Source organism: Mus caroli, unplaced genomic scaffold (assembly GCF_978045245.1).
Source record: "Mus caroli unplaced genomic scaffold, Mus_caroli_1 scaffold_5, whole genome shotgun sequence".
Lineage (NCBI taxonomy): Eukaryota > Metazoa > Chordata > Mammalia > Rodentia > Muridae > Mus > Mus caroli.
Genome location: NW_028227260.1, coordinates 135,387,327 through 135,405,224, shown reverse-complemented (window position 1 = coordinate 135,405,224; position 17,898 = coordinate 135,387,327). Strand labels below are relative to the sequence as shown.

Here is a 17,898-nt window from a genome sequence, read left to right as displayed (position 1 = left end):
AGTTGAAAAGTATTGCAAAGATTTAGTGACTGTGATGGTTTGTATATGTTTGCTCCAAGGAGTGGTATTATTAGGAGGTGTGGCCTTGTTGGACTAGGTGTGGCCTTGTTGGAGTAGGTGTGTCACTGTGGGTGTGGGCTTTAAGACCTTCCTAGCTTCCTGAAAGCCAGTCTTCTAGTGATCTTCAGATGAAGATGTAGAACTCTCAGCTCTTCTTGTGTCATGCCTGCCTGGATGCTGCTATGTTCTTGTCTTGATGATAATGGACTGAACCTCTGAACCTATAAATCAGCCCCAATTAAGTATTATCCTTATAAGAGTTGCCTTGGTCATGATGTCTGTTCACAGCAGTAAAACTCTAAGACAGTAGCTATAATTATAAAAGGACTGAAGTTACAGAAATATAGTTTCAGTTTAAATAATATGAAGAAATTTGTTAATATTTGAGATTATCACAAAACAAATATAGAACAAAACAAAACCAAAAAAAAAAAAAAAAACCCTGACTGGGAAAATAAATTTTATGACCCTGATTATCTATCAGAGAACTTTATAGAAGAAATGTATTCATTAGATATGAGATTTGGATAGTGATGTTTAAAAGTTCTTCTCATTTCTAAATACAATCACATTGGAAATTAGATTTCAACATCCAAATTCTGAGATGAAATAGTCTATAGAATCAAAAAATTGTATTGACTCCTGTTGACTGGATACATATGTTCAGGACTCCTGATTGACATTTCTGCATAAATGTTTGGCAATAGATTAAGTTCAACAATAAATTGATGGATAGATATCCCCACTCCCTGCACACATACATAAACATACACACCAGTGAAAATTACAAAGGAATTATTCAATTTGTGACTAGAGGCTGGGTGGGGTGGTGCACACCTTTGATCCCAGTACTAGAGGGGCAGAGGCAGGCAGATCTTCATGAGTTCAAGGCCAGCCAGGTCTACATAGTGAGCACCAAGGCAGCCAGAGCTGCATAGTGAGACCTCAGAAGCTGCCTGACATGGAAACTAAACTCAGATACTCTGAAAGAGCGGTATGTGTTTTAACAACTAAACCATCTGTCCAGTCTCAGTTTTTCTGTCTCTCCACACCCCCTCATCCAAACTCTTCTATCTTGAGACAAGGTTTCTCTATTGATCTGGAGTTGGTCTTGCTCAAATTCATTAGGTAGCCCAAGGTGGTCTCAACTTTGTAGCAATCTCTCTGCTTTAGCTTCTAAATGTTTAGATTATAGGCATACAGTCCCATATTTCGATTTGAGTGATTTTTAAAGCATAAATTTCATATGTCTTTGTTTACATCTTTTTATATAAGGCTATATATACAGCTTATTGCTTTGAAAAACACCATTATGTCCAGAGAATATTATTAGAAGCATATCTCTGACATGTCTTATTCCTAGACATTTCACATTAGTCTTCCATTTAGTAGCTGCTTTAAAATTACCATTGCTTATTATCTTATATGTCTATTGAAATGTAAATAGTATGGCATTTTCAACAGTACAATATTTATATCCCAATTATATTTTTCTTTTGTTTTGTGAGTATTATTTCCAAGTTTAGTTTCTCAGTGAAATTTATTAAATAATCCCAAGACCTAAATTATGGAATTATCAATAAGCCCAGGACTCATGCAAAACACTGTAAATGTAAGTCTATCTAATATATGTAACGTACATGGTTTGTTTTAATACAGTCCTTTTGTTTACAAAATAATAGAGTTATTGTAGGATATTTAATAATTCCATAAAGAAAGAAATAAGGCACACACACACACACACACACACACACATATCCTCTACTCTTCTTGTTTCCCCCTCTTTTAAAGAATTTATTTACTTATTGTACATTAGTATTTTGTTTGCATGTATGTCTCTGTGAGGGTGTCAGATTCCTGGAAATGGAGTGCCAGACAGTTGTAAGATGCTAAGTGGGTGCTGGAAATTGAACCCGCCTCCTCTGGAAGAGCACCCAGTGTTCTTGCCTGCTGAGCCATCTCTCCAGTCCCCTACTGTTATTACTTTAATCAGCAATTTAAAAATATCACCATGGCTTCTTTCTGAATATGCTACTATAAATCTCTCTATGTGACTAAACATATAGATATACAAATAAATGATTTCACACAAATGAGATTATTACATGTATTATTCTATATCATCTGTTTTCATTTAACATATTATAAGCTCTCCTCATGCAAACAAATATAGGGATTTGTCCCTTATGAACTTATAGCAAACAATTCTTCCTGTTTGCCCATATCCTTTGCTAACAAAATCATATTATATAGTCTACATAATCTAAGTGACTGAGATAAACATGCAAGTTTCTCTCTACTGGGCGTGTGGCAGAGAACCAATTGGTTGACCCAGGCCTGAAAAATAAGAGTTCTCCTATGACCTTACATGCTTCCTAAGTATAGGCACAAGGCACTATGTTCCGGCCCCAATACCACAAAAGGAAAAATATTTATGGTTAAGATATTTTGAACTGAAGTTTCTTGCAGCCATTTACATTATCTATAAGAAGGAAACCATTAACAATAAAAACCGAGGCCAAAGTACATTTAAAAAAAAGCATAGGTAAAAAAGATGGACACACGGAGAGAACACTTATATATATATTGAGCCTTGAATGCATCAAATGTCATTATTTGTATGGACTATATAAAAAAAGATATGAAGTTCATAAAAATGGAAAAACAATTTTACCTATAGTAAGAAAATACAATATACATAGCACCTTACTTTGAAATCTTAAAATTTTATTTACAGAAAACATGGGCAGGATAATATGAGGAAGGTATATTCAAATATATATATATATATATATATATATATATATATATATATATCCATTTGAGAAACTTTTAAGTAAATACCATTTGTGAAGTGAAGTAGGTATCAGAAAGGTTACAGTTTGTTAATTATTTTGAAATAGTGTTAAGAGCCTTACCTGAGCACAAACTAGAAGATTAGAAGATGTGAACACATGGGATTTTAAACACAATGAATTTTGTTAGGTGGTAGATTTCTGAGGTATGGGTGTGTACATTTTGTGTATTGCTGGGCAACTTGATTCAGTTTAAGTGTGAATTTTTGCTTTTATTTAATTTTGGAGCAATGAAATTAATACATATGTGTAAATGTGAAATTTTCCTCATGCTCTATTTTTAATGTATTTATCATGAGAAAGCAAATATCATCTAACAGATTCCCCCTTTGAAAGATAATTCTAATTTGCTTTCTTTCAGAGTCCTGAATAAAAATTCATGGCTACATAATACTCTATTATAAAATAACACATTTGAATTGCAGGCAGTTTCTCCTATGTCAGTACATTTCTAGACTTTTTATTTTAGTTCCTACTAGTTTTAAAATTCATTCTCATGCTAACACAAAGTATAATTCTAAAGGCACACTGAAGGGTGAAAAAGATATAACGATTTCAAGGCCAAATAGGAACAATTTTTTTAATACCTAGTATTACAGTTATAACACAACTGACCTTCCCAACAGATAATTTAGAGCCAATGATTACCAAATGTTATCTTGTCCCTGACAAGTTCTCAATAATTTGAGAACATGTCCTTAATGGATTCTGTTACTGCAAAACCTATAAAAATATCTCATAAATAGCAATATCAAATCTTTTCACATCTACATTGTATCTCCAACAATCTAATCCTCTATGCATTTTTTTCCCTGAGTTATCACTGTCTTGCTTGCTTACCAGAAAAGGCTACATGGATTATGAGTTGCTTGGATTCCTGATGTTCTGACTGACTACTGCCAGGGTTGTCATAATACTAACTGAAGGGATACTGACAGTTTATATGATTCTTGGTAAGAGGAGAGAAAACACCCACACCAAGCTGTTCCATATGGTAATGGTGACTTCTTCCCTTTAGAGTAGAATTATTGCTATGTAGAGAAGGATGATAGCCAAGCAGAAAGATTTCCCTTAAACCAACCTTAGCCTTAGGTCTGAGTAGTTTTTCTAGCCATTGGGAATCAGCCAAATGGGAAAATATTTTCTCATAATTTTCATTTATGCATAAGATTTTGTGAGGTCTTATGATTTTAGTGGAATGAATTCAAATAATCAATTTAAGGGTACTTTCAGTTATGAGGTGGCCCACAAAACTCTATTGTATAGACCAGAGTACAAAAAAATTGTAATGTCTCTAATAGTAAATTTGCAAGCCACAAATCAACATTCGAACTGCTAAACTCACTAGGGAAACAGTGAGCTGAGCATGTGTGTGTGTGTATATATATATATATGCATATATATATATGCATATATATATGTACACATATATACATATGTATTTATGTATATATATTAATTTGTTATTTTTAAAAGCAGCAAGGACCAGTTTGTTGACCCCTACATAGGAAAACAATAGTTTTACCTTTTTCTTATGTTTGTTTTAAAGAACCTCATGAAAGGGTCAGAGAAGGCCAATAAAACAGGGACTTCAACCATCCTTGCTTCAAAAAGAGCATTTAATATATATATATATATATATATATATATATTAAAAGTCCATATATATATATATATAAAGTCCATATATATATGTATATATATGGCATATATATATGGCAGCATATATATATATATATATATATATATATATATATATATATATATGGACTTTCCTGCGAAATTAAATTTGATTATTGGGCTCATTTATAATGAAAACTTTACAAAACCATTGCTTTGAGCTTAATGCTTTAAAACTCAGAAAGAGATACTCAGGGAAAAGAAACACATCTTTAACTCTTTCAAAAATGATGAAGGTTAGGGTATGTTTTATTGCTCCCGGCAATTAACTTCCATGTGTTATAAAAGCACTTAAATAGACAGCCATAATAGCTCTAAGATGTGATTGGCTTATCATTCCTACTACCCATTTTGACCTTTTCTCAACTGAGAAATTAATGTTTAACTTACCTTAAACACTCCAAGAGAATTGGCATAGAATATTGAAATAAAAATTCAAATAAAACTTCAGCAGTAGTCTGTGAGCTTGTGTAAGAAAGTATCAAAGTTGTCTTCTTCATATTCAAACTGTCTTCAGCATTTTAGAATGCTGCATGACACCAAATAATACATGTTCACTAAATTGCTGCATATTCCACACATAGCAACACAACATCAAAATATTTTTCTTTAACATTCAAACAGGTGATACCTTTACAATAAACCAAAATATTTTAAGAAATGTATAGGGTCACTGGTAAGTAATTAGGTAGAAAATAAATTTCTAAATTTATATGGTTATATGTTTTCATATAACAATATATTTTGATAATTTTTCATGAATCAAAACAAAAAAGGCTTTCTTCCATAGTATAGTGAACAAGAAATTGTAATTTGAGATGAACCTTTGTTCTTTTTTCTTTCTTTCTTTCTTTCTTTCTTTCTTTCTTTCTTTCTTTCTTTCTTCTTTCTTTCTTTTTTTTTTTAACAGGTTCTTAGGTAAAACAGGCTGCACTCAAACTCATATAGCTTAAGATGACTTTGGAATACTGACCTTTCTGCCTCCACCTCTCAAATGCTAATATGGCTGGCATGCATCACTGCACCCAGTATAATTAGCTTATTTTCAATTGTCAAATAATTGTTTATATTTGGGGTAGTACAATGTGATGTTTTAATCACTGTAAACACTGTAGAAAACGTCAATAAAGCTGTATCATCTCACCAGTTTATTTTGTAGTAAGGACCATAAATCCATTCTTTAAGTTAAAACATTTAAAAAAAAACATAAAATCTAGTAGTAATTTTTGACAAAAGTTATACTTTCAAAAGGATCTATAACTCCCCTGCCTGCACTGTTATGTGATACATCTTGGGCAGTATATAGTTTCTCTCACATCATCGGCTGCGAAGGCAGTTAACTATTGAGAAAAAGTTGCAGTTCTTATGCTGGCTCAGCTCCAGCAATAAATCCACCATTACTCTTGGGAAATGGGACACACCCCAGCTATCTCTTTCTTATGGACTTTGCCCATTGGCCATCTGGATCATATGTAGGGATCTCAATTAGGGATCTTATAGCAAGTGAATATGACAGATCTATTCCTACAGACTAAAGATGCTAAAAGTGCCAAAACCCTAAGGCGGTATATTTTAGACTTGGCTGAAACGACTAAGTAATATACAATTCCAAAATGCCCACAGAACTCTCTCAGGATGAACGGAAGAGACTCAAAATCGTCCCTCTCAAAATGTTTCTTTTGAACTGCCGTTAGCAGAATCAGTAAATAAACGTCTAAGCGAAACTGCAGCGAAGTCGGGCGTGCCTCCGAGTTTTGGCAGCCAGCTGCTCCTGCGCAGGTCCCAGACTCCTCCCCTCCGCAGGCTAGACACCGCCCTTATTCCCACTACTTCCGGCCTCTCTTAAACGCCCTCAACACGCTTGCGCCATTTTGACAGGCTGCTCCCGCATTAGTAATCATAAGATTGCCTCTCTGGGACCGCCCCCCGCCACCTCTCCGCCCCGCCCACGCTTTACCGGCCGGCCGCGAAATCTCGCGAGGTTAGGTGCGCGTCGGTATTTTGCGGGCTAGTAGCTTTCCCTGCAACTGTAATTGCCGCTGCGGGAGAAATTGGAGCTGCTGTCGCTGGCACGCCCGCTGCCTGCTCTCCCGGACGGAGAAGCGCCACAGCCTCTTCTCTAGCGCTCTCCATACACCTAGCGCCCGGGTCGCCGGCTACTGTCCCAGACCCACTGCAGCCACCTCAGGCAGTCGCTCTGCAGGTCATCCCCTTAGCCCAGCAACTGAGGGTGGTCCCCGGTCCCTAACCGACTTCTCACTCCACGTCATCTGTGCCCTCCTCAGTGTCGCCCGGGGACCCACCTCTCCACACTCTTAACTGACGAGGAGGAGACGCTCAGAATCACCCTTTCTCTAGGCGGAGCCGGCCCCCTCACCCGCGGGTGTGTCCTATAAATGGCGTCGGAAAGCGACACCGAAGAATTCTATGATGCCCCTGAAGATGTGCACCTGGGGGGCGGCTATCCTATAGGGTAAGTACCAGAAGCCCGGGCCCAGAGCTCGGGCATCCTAGTCTCCTGCTTCTCCCGCATCTCCCTCTACTCCTTTCCCTAGTCCGGCTGTGTCCGTCACCGCTGTTCCTCTTAGTCTCACTTGGACAGCTCAGAACCCAGACCTGGGACTTCTTAGGGCAGGATGAGTTGGAAGAGGGAGAGGGAATCCTCCTTCACCCTTTTCCCAAGTGAGCGGTTTGGGGACTCTTTCGGAACCCCTTTCTTGTCTTAGCCAGCCCTTTAGCGGATGGCATTTGTGCCTCAGAGGCAGCGATTTGTATTTGCGGGGTTCAAAGCTTACCTTTCCAACATCTGTTTTGGCCCTCGGGGACCAAGGAGCGGTAGCAGGACAAATTGAACTTCCCAGGCTTCTCTCTCTCTCTCTCTCTCTCTCTCTCTCTCTCTCTCTCTCTCTCTCTCTCTCTCTCTCTCTCTCTCTTACCTATTCATTTCCAAAGTGACTGTAACTCGACCCCATTTGTCACTCACCTTTTCTTTTGCATAAAAAAAGAAGCGGGGAAAAGGCAGGTATTTATTTAAGGAGGTTCTCCAGCCTGCGCATGTGTTCAACATCAGCTGTGTTTTACTGAAATAGCACTTTACTGTGTGCCAGAGGAAATTGTAGACAAGATCCTTAGCAGTAGGGAGAATGCTGTGGTCAGAAAGGGCAGCCGGACATAAATGTACACAGCCGAGTACAGATCTACAAACAAGTGCTGAGTAATAAGGTCCTTGGAAGGAGAGCCTAGCTTGCTGCCCTTTCTCTCATTTTGCAAGATGTTTTACTGGTGATTAATATGGCTAGCTCTGAGTAGGAAGTTCACTAGTAGGAAAGCGTCTCTGACCAGGATTTGGACTTAACTTATTTTACTCCCCTTCACTTTTCAGAGTGGAAATACAGTTTACAATTATTTCACAAACTCTTCTCCTGATGTGTTTGTAACTAGAAGCACTGAAATGTAGTCTCCAACTATAAGAATTTGAAAATTAAATGATAAAATGGGTGTGTTCGTGTATGATGCTCAGAGTTGAACTCTTAGTTTTTAGAGTTACCCTGTGGAAGAAATACTCTGATAGAAATAAAGTGGCAAGTATATTTTAGAATGGATTTCAAAAATCTTATATGTATTGTAACACTATATTCCCCAAAGTTATAGCAACAAGATTAGAACGAAATGTATGTTGGTAGATTACTAATGTGTGTGTTTCCAGGAAGCTGTCTGTCACTATTGTGAAATTTGGGGATGATAGTGATCTGCCCTGAATCGCCCTGACATTGAGTATATGATCCAGGTTCGAAACTCAGTAGGACAGGATAGAAAAGTGCATTTGGATTTTCAAATATAATGGATTCTCCTGAGATAAAGTCTCTGTGGCTTTTTCTTCAAAGTAATAAACTGTCAGTTCTGGTTAAGTGAGAGAATAAAACACTTAGTAAGCATTTATGGGTTGCTTAGTTCTATTTTTTCTTTCTTTTCTTTTTTTTTTTTTAAGTTGGGAAGGAAAAATTATCAGTTTTCACTATTGTTAGCAATTCAGTGTCATGGGGCTATTGTATTTTTCTCGTTGAATAAAGTAAGTGTAGTCTAGAAAGAACAGTTATTTCAGAACCTCTGTAAATTGTTAGTTCAGTACCTGACATAGAAAATGTATTCCAATGTGAATTCTTCTCTTTTTTTCTTGGCATTGTATCTGTTAATTTTATAGAGTGCTTACTGCAGGAGGAAGTATACAGAACTTAGAGCTGCTTTACTTATTTGAACCCAGTGAGTCATTGTGAGAGAATTGATAGGCACTCGTTTCCTCCTGGGATGATAGAGTTCTCAACTTTATAGTAGGTGAAAAGTTTGTTTCTTTTAAAAGTCATGTGGGTCCCAGCTTCCTAAATTTAACTCTAGCTTACCCCCAAACTGAGTATGTTGAGAGCTCTATGGATAAAATGACAAGATTTCTTTTTGGATTATATGTCCTCCCTCCTGCTGTATTAGTGATAGAATTGGAAGAAAATACACTTATCTGGAGACTTGGACCTGAGAACAGTTAGTGATATTGAGAAGGCAGAAAAGGGAAGAATTTGTTTATATTTTGCTCCGTCCTCTGTGGCATATTTTAAGGTACCGTGAGCAGACTTAGCTTGACAGCTAACAGCTTAAAAAACCCAGTGAGAAATTGTGACTTCAGAAAACAGGTGGCATCACTAGCTGGTTGATCATAATAAATGTCTTCTGTTCCTTGACATGAACCAGAGTGGTTCATATAAGCTCTAAGAGGCTAATTGAATGGTTTGGGCCACTTGAAGAAATGCTTCTTCATCTTTGTGTGTTTGGGAATATATAGAGCATTTCACCAAACTGTACTAAATGGAGTGCACACACTTGAGAGACACCTTATATTTTGTTAATCAGCAGGATCCAAATATACAGTCTGCTCCCTAATATTGATTTATTACTTATATTTCTTATTTATTTATTTATTAATCTATATTTTGAAAGCTAATTCAATCAGCAGTCCAGTTATTAGAGTTTGAGTCCAGTGCAGTTATGTTTGCACTGTCGCAGACCATGTCTTACCCAGTTTGTAATGGGTACACTTGTGATGATTTCTTTTGACTGGTACTTCCTGCAGTTTTACATATATGATCTTAGAGAAGTTAAATATATTGTTAGGAGAAACAACTTGCCAGTAACAGAGCTAGCATTTGAAACCAGCTCACCAAACTCTAGTGCAGTGTTTATTCTAATACACCATAGCTGTGTACAGGGATCTTCCCCCAGTTGATCCCAGAGTAAAATGCTTTTGTACCAACCTTCTAAATTGAATTGATATGTCTATTTACAGTCAGCAGACCAAACCTTTAGTTCTCTTGGCTATGAATTCCAAGTTTCTCTTTCAAGAATCTATATTTTTTATTTTATTATGTAGGACTTTTATTATGCCATTTTTATGCCTAGAAACGGCAGTTAGTTGATTTTTTTTTCCCAAAACGTTACGAAAACAAAAGCACATAGTGAGAAAGTGGCTGATCCATGGTACCATAGTGAATTAATTACAAAACTCTATATTCGCTCAGTTTCATAATGTGGCATTTTTTTCTGCTCTGCTGCTTAATACAGCAGGAAAGGCAGGAGAGACTGAGGAGTAGTAGAGAAGAGTCCAACACTGTGAGTCATCTCATTTCCTCAACTTTAAATTACATTTTGAGAACCCTTTGAAATTTAAATGTTTGTCATTGTATTGAGATTTAGTAGTATATGCTTTTATTGATAAATGTTTGTTCTTTGAGAAATCTATAGGTATTCGTGTGTGTGTGTGTGTGTGTGTGTTGGTGTGTGTTTGTGTTATTTTGTTTTAATTGTATTGACAACTGAATCTAGGATCTGATGCAAACTAGATACACTCTTAACACTGAGCAGCTTTCCCAGCCTTTTTGTTTTGTTTTTATTTTAATGTATATCTGAGAAGCTGCCCAGGCTGGCCTGGACTTTTTGTAGCTCAGGCAGGCCTTGAACATTGTGGCCTGCCTCAGCTTCCTGAATAGCTGGACTTACTAGCCTGCTCTACCAGACCTGCCTTACATGTTTTTTATAATATTTTATTTTAACAAACATTGATGGCTTCGATACATGCATGGTTCAGAACCCACAGATTTGAAATTACTTACTGCCTAAGTTATGTATGAGTTGAATGCCTCTTCCAACTGTGAATTATAACTATATATTCTAAAGGGCTGCAATTGAGAACATTTTTTATAAAAATAAATGTAATATTTTCAACATTATTTTTTTAGTGACAGCCAAAATCCTAGACTTTCTAGGTCTTAGGGCCATAGGATAAAATAATGCATGTTTAGAATAGGAGTTAACTAGACATAATTTGGCTCAGCCTGCCCATTTAGTTGAAAGTGAAACCTAGACTTAAGAGAAGGAAGTGACACATTACTTTGTAGTTGAAGCTAAAATTTAGGTCTTTTGATCCCTTATCTATGTGAGGCTGCCACATTTGAATGGACAGAGAATTATAGCAAGTAGCTATACTACAGATTTTTGGCACATAATTTGTTAAGTCATACCACGAAGGTGGTCTGTTTCTATTAAACACAGTTTTCATGCTTTAGCTCTCAAAAGACATTGACTGTTGCAGCATTCTAACTATGGCTCATTCATTTCCTTTAAGTTAGAATGAAAACCAATGATTGAATAGCTTATCTATAACAGGGAACATGTAGTTTTGTTTCACTTTAGGGGTCTCATTAGTGTTAACAGCAAACCACAATGTGTAGGTTAGAGTAATGATAAGATATGGACTGAATGACGGAAACAGAGACAAAGCATCCAGAAGAATTGTTAGGTCTAGCGAAGCATAGTGGCTCAGTTACACCTGATATCCACATAGGGAAATTTAAAAAAAGCAAACCTCCCCCAAACCAGAATTGTTAAGTCTGAAAACACCTCTTATTGAAAACTTTGTTTTCTCACTTTACTTAGGCATCAGAAGCATTTCACCTTGAAATAAAAATTTATATTTGTTTTTGCTTGGTGGTGGTGGTGTGTGTGTGTTTTGACATTGTCTTAGTATATAGCCTCAAACCCTTTATCCTCCTGTCTCAGTATCACCAGTGCTGGGATTGTAGGCCTGTTCCACTATACCCACCTCAGCACACATTTTTATTTGCAAAATATTAGTGTGTTATAAATTTAGGAAAAAATACTTATAAATGGCTGTTTGAGCTAGGTATAGTAGCATGCTTCTAATTTAGTACTTGAGAGATGGAGGCATTGAGGATCAGAAGTTAAAGTTCATCTTCAGTTGTATGGTGAGCTTCAGCCCAGCCTTGGCTACATGAGGATCTGCCAAACCACCTTAAAAAAATGGTTGGTTGGTTCCTCAGTTGGTATTCAATCATAGATTATATTGATTTTTCTTGGCTCTGTTGATTGATAGAAATATATTTATCAGTGCACTTTTAACATACTCATGTAACATACTGACGTAGGGAAAAGCCTTCTACATATTAATTAGTAAATTTAGCTTCTAAATTTAGTGACCTCCAACTGTCAATTGGTGACTCATGGAGATAGGACAGTTGGTAGCAATATGGCAATTGGGAGACTTAATTTGAATCCATAAAAAATAATGTAAGTTGAAAACTTTATCTTATGATAACTTATTTCATAAAATAAGACATAAAACATGATTTTCTAAAAATGTTAAAAATAGACATGGTGTATGCCTGTAATATTAGTACTTGAGGAAATGGAGACAGGAGAATCATGAGTTCAGGACTAATTTAGGCTGTATACCATGTTCCACTTTCAAAAGGACAAAGCTAAAACAAAGTAAAATATTACAAACAAGCAGTTATTGGTTAAGTTCAGGGGTAGTCATTTTCTCTAGTTTCCAATTCTTTATTTTTCCAATTTTGTTGTTGGTTTTTGGTTGGTTGTTTCTCAGACAAGGTCCTTTTTTAAAAATTCTATGAAAGTAAAAAAGTGACCCTTTATTTTTATTTTATTTATTTAATTTTTATTTATTTACTTTACATCCTGCTCAATATCCCCCCTCCTAGGGGTCACCCCTTCCCCCTATTCTCCTATGAGAGGGTGGGGCCTCCTCTGGTTATCTCCTCACCCTCACACATTAAGTCTGTGCAGGCCTAGGTGCATCACCTCCCACTGAGGCCAGACAAGGCAGTCCAGCTAGAAAAACATATCTCATAGACAGGCAACAGCTTTTGGGATAGCCCCTGCTCCAGTTGTTTGGGAGCCACATGAAGCTGCACATCTGCTACATATGTGCAGGGAGGCCTGGGTCTAGCCCATGTATATTCTTTGATTGGTGGTTCAGAGCCACAAGTGACCAGGTTAGTTGACTCTGTTGGTCTTTCTGAGGAGCTCCTATCCCCTTCTGGGGCCTGCAATCCTTCCTCCTATTCTTCCATAAGAGTCTCCAAGTCCATCCAGTGTTTGGCTGTGGATGTCTGTATCTGTCTTAGTCAGCTGCTGGGTGGAACCTCTCAGAGGACAACCATGCTAGACTTCTGTGTGCAAGCATAACAGAGTATCATTAATAGTGCCAAGGATTTGTGCTTGCCCATGGGATGGCTCTCATGTTGGGCCGGTTATTGGTTGGCCATTTTCTCAGTCTCTTATCCATCCCCTGTCCCTGTATTTCTTGTAGACAGGATAAATTTTGGGTCAGAGGTTTGTGAGTGGGTTGGTGTCTCTATTGTTCCACTGGGATTTCTGAGTGGTTACAGGAGTTGGCCCCTTCAAGTTCCATATCCCTAATGTTATGACAGCTAAGGTCTCCTACATTGATTCTTGGGTGCCTCCCTTATTGCAGGTCTCTGTCAAGTCCTGGAGATGCCCCATACCTCCCCACCTTGGTCAGTTATAAATTTCTATTCATTCTGATGGCCATCTGGCCATCTCTTCTGTCCCTCCCCACACCTGATCCTGAACCCCTTTTCGCCTCCCCATCCTCTTTCCCACCCAGTTCCCTTCCTCCATCTGCCTTTTTATGACTATTTTATTCTGTTTTCTAAGTGAGATTTAAGGATTCTCACTTGAGCCTTTCTTCTTGTTTAGCTTCTTTGAGTATGTGCAGTCTAGTGTGGGTATCCTGTATTTTATGGATAATTTTCACTTATCAGTGAATATATAGCATGCATGTCTTTTTGGGACTGGGATACTTCACTCAGGACAATATTCTCAAGTTCCATCCATTTGCCTGCAAATTTCGTGATGTCTTTTTTTTTTTTTAATAGCTGAATAGTAGTACATTGTGTAGATGTACCACATTTTCTTTATTCTTCAGTTAAAGGACATCTAGGTTCTTACCAGTTTCTGGCATTAAGAATAAAGGTGCTATGAACATAATTGAGCAAGTGCTGAGACAAGATCTTAATAAGCATAACTGGCCTGGCACTCACCATGCAGAACAGGCTAACTTGAACTCACATGAATCCTCTTGCCTTTGTCTCCTGAGTACTGAGACTAGTACTCAGCCCCAAAGATAGTCTTTAAAAAAATGTGCACATGTGTTTGAAAATGAGAGTATTCCTGTGGATTCATGTGCTTATGGAAACTAGGGTTAATATCATATGTCTTTCTCAGTCATCCTTTACCTTATATGTTGAGACAGGGTTGCTCACTGAAGTTTTGTTATTGGGCAAGTCTAGCTGCTCACAAAGCCCCAGGCAGTGACCTTGTAATAGGATTATAGGTGCATATCAACATACCTGTCTTGTTCTTTTTTTTTTTAGAGATTTATTTATTTTATGTGTATAGATGTTTTTCCTGTATATACGAATATGCAATGCGTCTGTGTCTGGTACTTGTGGGGTGCAGAAAAAGGCAACAGACCCCTTAGAACTGGGGTTTCCAGTGGCTGTAGGCGGCTTTGTGGGAACTGGAACTGAACATGGGTCCTCTACAAGTGCTCCGAACCACTGAGTCACCTTTCCAGCCCCCATGCCTATCTTACAAGGGTTCTTGGTATCATCGTCATGCTTGCATGGCAGGCACTTTATGGACTGAGTCCTTTCTTCAGTCCCTCATTGGTAGTTTTGTAGAACAAAAAATAGTTTCTGATTTGGGGCATGTAACTCGTACAACAACCAATATATTCTATTCAGTTCTATTGTCTTCTATTCATTGTTATAACTTGGATAAAGTCTGAAAACTTGGCAACTGAGACGATTTTTTTTCTTCCTTATACTCCTGCTGCAAGTTTGGTAGCTACTTTCTGGAAGTATAGTGGAAATAATATTAGAAGGGAAAGTAGTTTGAGATCATGGAAATTGTGCTGGAGATGGAAGAGGTGAATGCCACCCTAAGCCCTTAATATGGGGAGCAGATTATGAGCTACCTTCTGTGGCCTGGTAGCTGAGGTATAATATATAATTCCTTTGGCTATTTTTGTCATAGGGATACACATACATATAAGAGATTAGTACCTAGCTTAAGCTTTGCTTAAAATATATAAAATCTGTAGCTACTTTATGATACCCTACTGATATTTTATTCGAATTGATAACCTATGTTTCTTTATTCTGTTTATAGACATCTAAGTTATTTTCCATGATCTTCCTTTCATAAGTTCTGTTCCCCTCTGGCTTTGATATATTTTTCAGTTAAACAGCTAATTCCTTTTTTTGTTTTGTTTTGTTTTTTTTTCGAGACAGGGTTTCTCTGTATAGCTCTGGCTGTCCTGGAACTCACTCTGTAGACCAGGCTGGCCTTGATCTCAGAAATGCACCTGCCTCTGCCTCCCAAGTGCTGGGACTAAAGGCGTGCACCACTACGCCCAGCGCAAACAGCTAATTCCTTAATTGGTTGCTTTCTTGATGTTCAAAGAGAAATTCTCTCTATTCCCTTATTTCAAATTGAACTATCTTTGTATTAGTTTGCTCTCATGATATAAAATGGAAGGAAAAGCAACCAAAGCATATAATAGACTTCATATCTTATAGCAACCTCAGTGTTTTTTCATCATAGTCAGTATAGAAATTTATCTCAGTTACTATAGCAACCAGTCTATCAGTTATTCTTCTAGCTGTTTCCCCTTCTCTCAGATACTGGGAATTGCCATATAATTATTCTCTGGGAATGTGATTCAGATCCTCAGCATTTTATTACTAGCTGCAGATGTGTCTACCAGTTTACAATTTGGCATTCCATCATTGCTCTCAAGTTCACTAAGCCTTTTTGTGTCCAAACATGTAAACATTTTAAGCATACCGAATTAACAACAAAAGGCCTCATGTTCCTTAAACTGTTTTTCTGTTTCAGAGTTAGCCATTGTCTTGAAGGCTGAGTGCATTGCATCACTACCACCCATGTTTATCCCTTTGTAATGTCAATGAGAATGAACTCCAAGCCCAAAGGTGACCATTTAGAAAGGACATTTACAAATAGGATTCTGAATACAGCATCATCACTAAATAGCTGAAATATCTTGAATGAAAGAAAGAACCTTAATTCACCAACTACTAGCAAACAAATAATCTGGCATTTAAAACAATTATTTAATAGGCTTTTGAAAGAATGCTTAGTCTGTAAATTAATTTATTCTAATTTGAGAAAATATTATCTTTCTTTTGCTGCCTTTGAATAAGCAAGGAAGGAAACAACTGAATAATTATCTGGGTCTTTAAATTTATCCTATTCACTTAATACATTTTTGTCTTCTATAAATGTCACAGCTTTGTAACTAAAATAGATTTAAAATACATATTTATCCTGCTAAAATATAAGAAATGTTTAGAATATTCAAGTTGTTTCTGTTAATACATGGTTCTGGTACTGATTGTTAATGCTGCAAAATATAGTAATAATTTCTGATTGTCTTACAGCTGTTCTTTAGAATTGAATGAATTTTAGGTGGTTATTCTTATCAATGACAGCAGTATGGATGTTATTTATATATATAATGACATGTTCCATTTTGTTTTTAAAATCAAAGGAAAATTTTGTTTTAAACAATGGATATGTAAGAATATACATATGTCTGTGGTGTAATATGTTTTGATAATGCATATATTATGTGGTATTTATCTCCAAATATTATTTAATTGTGGTGAAAATTTTAAAAATTCTTAAGAGTTTAAAAACATACAATAGCTTACCATGGTAGCAACCAATCTATGCAGTAGTACACCCAAATTTTTTTCTTTTAACTAACTTAATACCCATTTATCAGGCTTGTCATATTCTTCCCTTCCTTCTTCTCAAACTTCTGGTAACCATGACTCTACTTCATCTATAAGATTTCCTTACTTGGATTCCATATGAATGAGCTAATGAAATACTTATCTTTTGTGTCTGGCTTATTTCACTAACAAAATGATATCCATTTCCACAAAAGTGATCATAAATGACACACTTTAATCCTTTGATATAACTGAAGAGTATTCTTTTGTGTATATATACCATGTTTCTTTATCCCTTCATCAGCTAATAGACACTTATCTTTCCATGTCTTGACTTATAGTTAGTGCCACAGTAAGTGGACAGCTGCAGGCATATCTTTTTGGTTGATTGATTTTATTTTCTTTGGATATATAATCAATAATATGCTTGCTGGATTGTATTATAGTTCTGTTTTTAGCTTTTGAGGAAATTGCATGCCATTTTCAGTGCTAGCTATACTAATTTACATTCCCATCCAGGATTCTCTTTTTCTCCACAACTGCACTAGCATTTGTTATCATTTATCGTTTTTGTAATTAACCATTCTTATTAGAGAGAGGAGATACCTCATTGTCATTCTGATTTGCATTTCCCCAATGATTAGTGCTTTACAGTATACTATTTCTTCTTCCTGTTGGTCATTTATATATATTCTTTTGAGAAATTTCTATTTAGGTCTCATGCTCATTTTTTATTAGATCATTAAGAATTTTATCTTGTTGTTAATTCAAGTTATTTATACATTCTAATCATTAACCTTTTGTCATGTGCATACTTTTTATTTATTTTTCCTATTTTATAAATTATCTTTATTTATTGTTTCATTTGCTGTGCAGAATCTTTAAGTTAATAAAACCCTATCTAAAAAAATGCATTTATCTACTGTTCTTTTATAGTCCTACCTATAAAAATCATTGCTTGTGCCTCTGTACCTTAAAGTGTTTTCTCTATTCTGTGTTCTAGTAGTATCAGTTTTCAGTTTTATATTTAGGTCTTTAATCTATTTTTGGTTGTTTTTTGTAATTGGTAAGAGATAATTTCATTCTTCTACATTTGAATATGTGATTTCTCCAAATCTCTTTATTGTCCTTTCTCCAATTTGTGTTTTTAGCATTTT

The 17,898-nt window shown here is 36.4% G+C and overlaps 1 protein-coding gene across 3 annotated transcripts in view; it reads left to right on the top strand.

Annotated features, from left to right (window-relative positions):
• The first annotated feature begins 6,587 nt into the window (after window positions 1–6,587).
• Wdr44 (WD repeat domain 44) overlaps window positions 6,588–17,898 on the top strand; it is a 119,709-nt gene continuing 108,398 nt past the window's right edge. For 2 of the 3 annotated variants that reach the window (XM_021152997.3, XM_085838234.1), the window contains exon 1: window positions 6,588–7,068. In XM_021152997.3, the coding sequence (XP_021008656.2) occupies window positions 6,992–7,068 (77 nt within the window). In that variant the 5' untranslated portion in view covers window positions 6,588–6,991. The remainder of the gene's footprint in view (window positions 7,069–17,898) is intronic. The other variant, XM_029473407.2, reaches the window with a different exon arrangement.